At 36.0% G+C, this 4,452-nt stretch overlaps 1 protein-coding gene across 1 annotated transcript; it reads right to left on the reverse strand.

The window, feature by feature from the left end:
• Positions 1-1,776: 1,776 nt before the first annotated feature.
• On the reverse strand, positions 1,777-2,661 carry LOC101985502 (vomeronasal type-1 receptor 1-like). Its single transcript, XM_005369357.1, has one exon. The coding sequence runs from the start codon at positions 2,659-2,661 to the stop codon at positions 1,777-1,779; it is 885 nt and encodes a 294-aa protein (XP_005369414.1).
• Positions 2,662-4,452: the final 1,791 nt, after the last annotated feature.

Genomic DNA, 4,452 nt, shown 5'->3' on the forward strand with positions numbered 1-4,452 from the left:
ATTAAGAAAAATAGGAACAAATAAAATTACTGCTTCTCATGGAATGGCAAGACAGATAATCAAGTTAAAGTCATTGTTGCTAAGCTTAGTAATTGGTGTATGATTCCTCTGACATTGTGGGTGGTAAGAACTGAGTCCTAAATATTGTGCACTTACACATAGACTTCACACACACACACACACACACACACACACACACACACAGAGACAAAGGTAGATATTTCATATGTATACATAAAATAAAATAATACAAAATTAAAAATTCTGTTTTTCTAGAAATAAGTAGCCAGAACATTAACATTTTAGCATAATCATACAATATTTTATGTTTGCTATTTTTATTTCTTTTTAATAATGGGTTTATTTTTGTTTTTATTTATGTGCATGTGTGTTTTGGGACATATATGTTCTCACTCACAGAGCATAGGATATGTGTCAGATCCCCTAGAATTGGAGTTCCAAGTACTTCTGATCTTCCTGTCATGGGTGCTGGGAACTAAAGCTGAATCAGCTAGAGGAGCGGCAAGTGCTGTTAAACACTGAGTTATCTCTTACCTTCTTTCCTTTTGAGATAGCCACATCTATTCAAGACTGGCCTTGACCTCACTATGTAGGCAAGTTCAGCCTTGAACTCATCATCCTTCTGCCTCCAAATGCTGAGTACAAGGAACACAGACATGCATCAACAAATTCAACCATGCAAGATTAATATAATTTCATGCATTATGTAATATTCAGGACTGAGAAAGTTTTGAATGAAAGTAATGAAATAAACCAAACTGAAATATCTAAGCCAGAGTTTAAATAGAAAGAAAATAGATTTATGGTCCTTTTCATGAACACAGTATTCATTACCTTCCTTAAGCACTTCCTCTTCCATTAATAGTTAAACTTTCCATTCTCCTTTGTACATGTTAAACTGTACCCACATATACATTCGTTTGCATGTGCACATATTCCTATTTGTATGTAATGCATTTTGTCATATTGACCTCTGTCACACCCATGACATCCCCCTTTCACGTTCTCTGGACCATTTACTAATGTTTCCCTCTCTTGCTTTCATATCTTACTGAAGATAAGTCAGTGATTTTATTTATGGCTATTTGCATGTGCATGAATGTTGATTTATCTATTGGATGTACCAGGACACACACACGTCCTTAGTATCTTAGGACTTGACATATTGCCATACTGAGAACAGGAGAACATTTGATTAGGGTTCACCATACATCAGTGTGGGACTTGCACACTATTTCTATTGTTGCTAAATGGAAATGGTTGATCGGGTAGAGGTTGGGTAATTCTTTAATCCTTTACCCAAAGTAATGGTAGTGACATAAGAGAATAAAGTGATTTGACTGAAACTTTCCACAATTTACAAAAGATCACAACACTACATTGTAGACAATAAATATACACATTGTTGAATCATTTTAAAAACCAAATATATTTAAACTGAAAAAACCAAATAAGATATTGTTTTCTAAGAATTCCACAATACTACAAATGAGAGATATTCCCAAATTGAAACTCAGAAATTTCATACAATGAAATGCTAAAAAGATGAGAAATTTCCATAAAGTAAATAAATGAAGCATTAACATGATTTATTTTGTTTTATTGTGACCATTTTTCAAACTTCCTTTATAACATGAGCAATATAAGACAAATAACTTCTTGTTTTATATAAAATTGTTAATATAACTTGGTGATAATATTCAAAAACATTAAAAGCAGTAGACTGCTGGAAGATAATCAGGAAAGTACATTGTTTCATGTTCTGCAGGCAAAACAGACCTGCGAGACCCTGGTGTCAGTGAGGATGAGCACATAGGGGCTAAATGCTGGGAAACAAGATGCCAACAGGACAGAGCTGTTCACTACCCACTGGCCACGTTTTTCAGCATGAATCATCCAAAGGGTCAAACTAAGGTAGACAGAATAGAAGGCTGTAAAGAAACACACTAGGATCAGAATTCTACATGTGGCTCTGTCTTCATGGGAAACACTAGAAGAGAAGCTGTATGTGTGAATGTGCTGGACTCTTTGCTTGTGTCTGTGAAGCACAACAATCGCCAATATGCTAGCCCAGGACATGAAAATCAAACTTATCACATCAGGGGAAAAGTATAAGATATTATATAGTAAGACACATCCAGCGGGTAGTGTCCAGGTACAATAACCACCATTGCTTTCTACACTGGCATTTCTCTCATTCAATGGACCATTCACTAGAAATGGAAGAAGTAAATTCATGAGGAGATGTAGGAACCAGTTGAAGAGACAGCAGTAGCCAATGAACTCTTTGGATTGCATTTTGAGTGCAATCCACCTACACATTTTGGGTTTAAGCTTTATGGCCTGGAAACCATTGAAGAGACTGACAGTGCTGACTGACACCCCACTGCCAACTCTATACCAGTAGAAGACAAGTTTGCAACTTATATCACTGAGGAAACATTTCCATCCCAATGCTATCAATGTCTGTGGTATACCCTTAGACAACAAAACTATTAAGTTGGCCAAAAGTAGTTGACTGAGAACCAAATCTATAGGTCTCATGTGATTTCCAGTGAGCAGAGGGAAGATGTACAGAAGGAAGAGGGAAGAATTTCCCATGATCCCCATGACAGTCTGTATGAGGAAAATAAACGCCATATTCAAATTTGCAGAGTACATTTTGTCATGCCCAAGAGGATACTGGTTTTAATAGAGTCAGAAGAATGAAGGAGTTAAGCAAATTAAAATTTCTGCATGACACTCATGCTTCCCTCAGTATTTATATACTTTTGTGTTCTCACTTTAAATAGCCGTGGAATATTTACTGTGCAAGGCTCAACTCAGTGAAGACTGTTAATTTTGGTTCCCTCAGAACCTATTAGGTCTACTTAGTTCAGAGCACTGTGGTCCACAGTTGAAGAAATACCGAGGGGAGATAGAAGCTGTTGCAAGGAAGGCCTGCTTGTTCATCACGGCCACCTTCTAGCTTAGCCACAAAATAACCACACAGAAACTGTATTAATTAAATCAATGCTTGGCCCACTACCTCTAGTTTCTTATTGGCTAATTCTTACATCTTAATTTAACCCATTTCTATCAATCTGTGTATCACCACAAAGCAGAGGCTTAACAGGGAAAATTTAGCACATCCATCTCCAATGGCAGATCCATGGCAATCCCCTTACTCTGCTTTCTTTCTCCCAGAATTCAGTTCTGTCTTCTCGACCTAAGTTCTACTCTATCAGGCCAAGGATGTTTCTTCATTCATTAACCAATAGAAACAACACACAGAAAGGACTGCCACAACAGGAAGATTTTTTGTACTGACATGGATTCCTACTTAGGAGATATGCTACAGGGCAATGAAAATATAGGAACTGTGCAACAAATATTTCCTTCTTGAATTAAAGTTTGAACTTGTAAATATAAGAACAAGTTTATACTGGCTGGAAGGGTGGAAAACACTCTTCACAATGTGATATGATGTATGAAATAAATGTATAAAACATTCTTACAGTCGCCTAGAATATTAATGTGATACCATCAAATGAAAATGAACATCTTTAAAATGTAAGTGAAAAATGGTTTAATCAGCTCTTACATACTCAATGTATATGAACTTACCAGAAATAATTCAGATAATTCAAGACCCACAGGTATCCATACAGCAAAAGTTTGTAATGAGAAACAGAAAACCATTGACCTCAGTCATACTTGCAATTTCAGCAGCTAGGAATTTGTAGAATATTATTCATGATTGGTGAACAAAACTTTGAGAATAATCCATAGGAAAATATAAGACTATAAGCCCAAATTGCTCAAGGAATACCAAATATTCTTCATGAATATAATTTCAAATATAATATTTAAGGAAATATCTGCTATTTATCTTCAGTGAATTAGAGTAGAGAGTATTGACAGCTCTACATTATTGTTTCTAAAAATGATGTTAATAAGAAGGTCATAATGGTGAAACTTGTTCAAAATGCTGTTATAACTTTTACTCAATTAAGGAATTTGAAAAGCTTGAGATCATGTAATCAAGAGATAAAGTTTACCCCCACAGGAACTGGTATATCTATCAGATCCCTCATATACATATCACGTTCTTCTGTTGCTACCAAGAGAATTCAGGCAGTGTGATGTGCCTCTTATCACTTGGAAGAGTCATACAGCAATGAAAAGATGAATTAAGCATTACTGAGAAATTGAAGTCAAATGACATAACCAGGGCAGAGAAGAAAATGAGATTAAGGGAAAGTGTAGGGTGGATGGGGAGGCAAACGCTGAAATGAAGATGAGTGAAACAGCTGGTTCAGGAGAGGAATTTTAAAGTTTGCTATAACTCTGGTTCTGGAAGACAAACCTGGAGTAATAAAGTTGTACCCATAACTCAGGGCAGAAATTCACAGTGCATAAGGGTCAAGATTCTGCTGATCACAGGAATCT

This window comes from Microtus ochrogaster, unplaced genomic scaffold (assembly GCF_000317375.1).
Source record: "Microtus ochrogaster isolate Prairie Vole_2 unplaced genomic scaffold, MicOch1.0 UNK47, whole genome shotgun sequence".
NCBI classification, from domain to species: Eukaryota; Metazoa; Chordata; class Mammalia; order Rodentia; family Cricetidae; genus Microtus; species Microtus ochrogaster.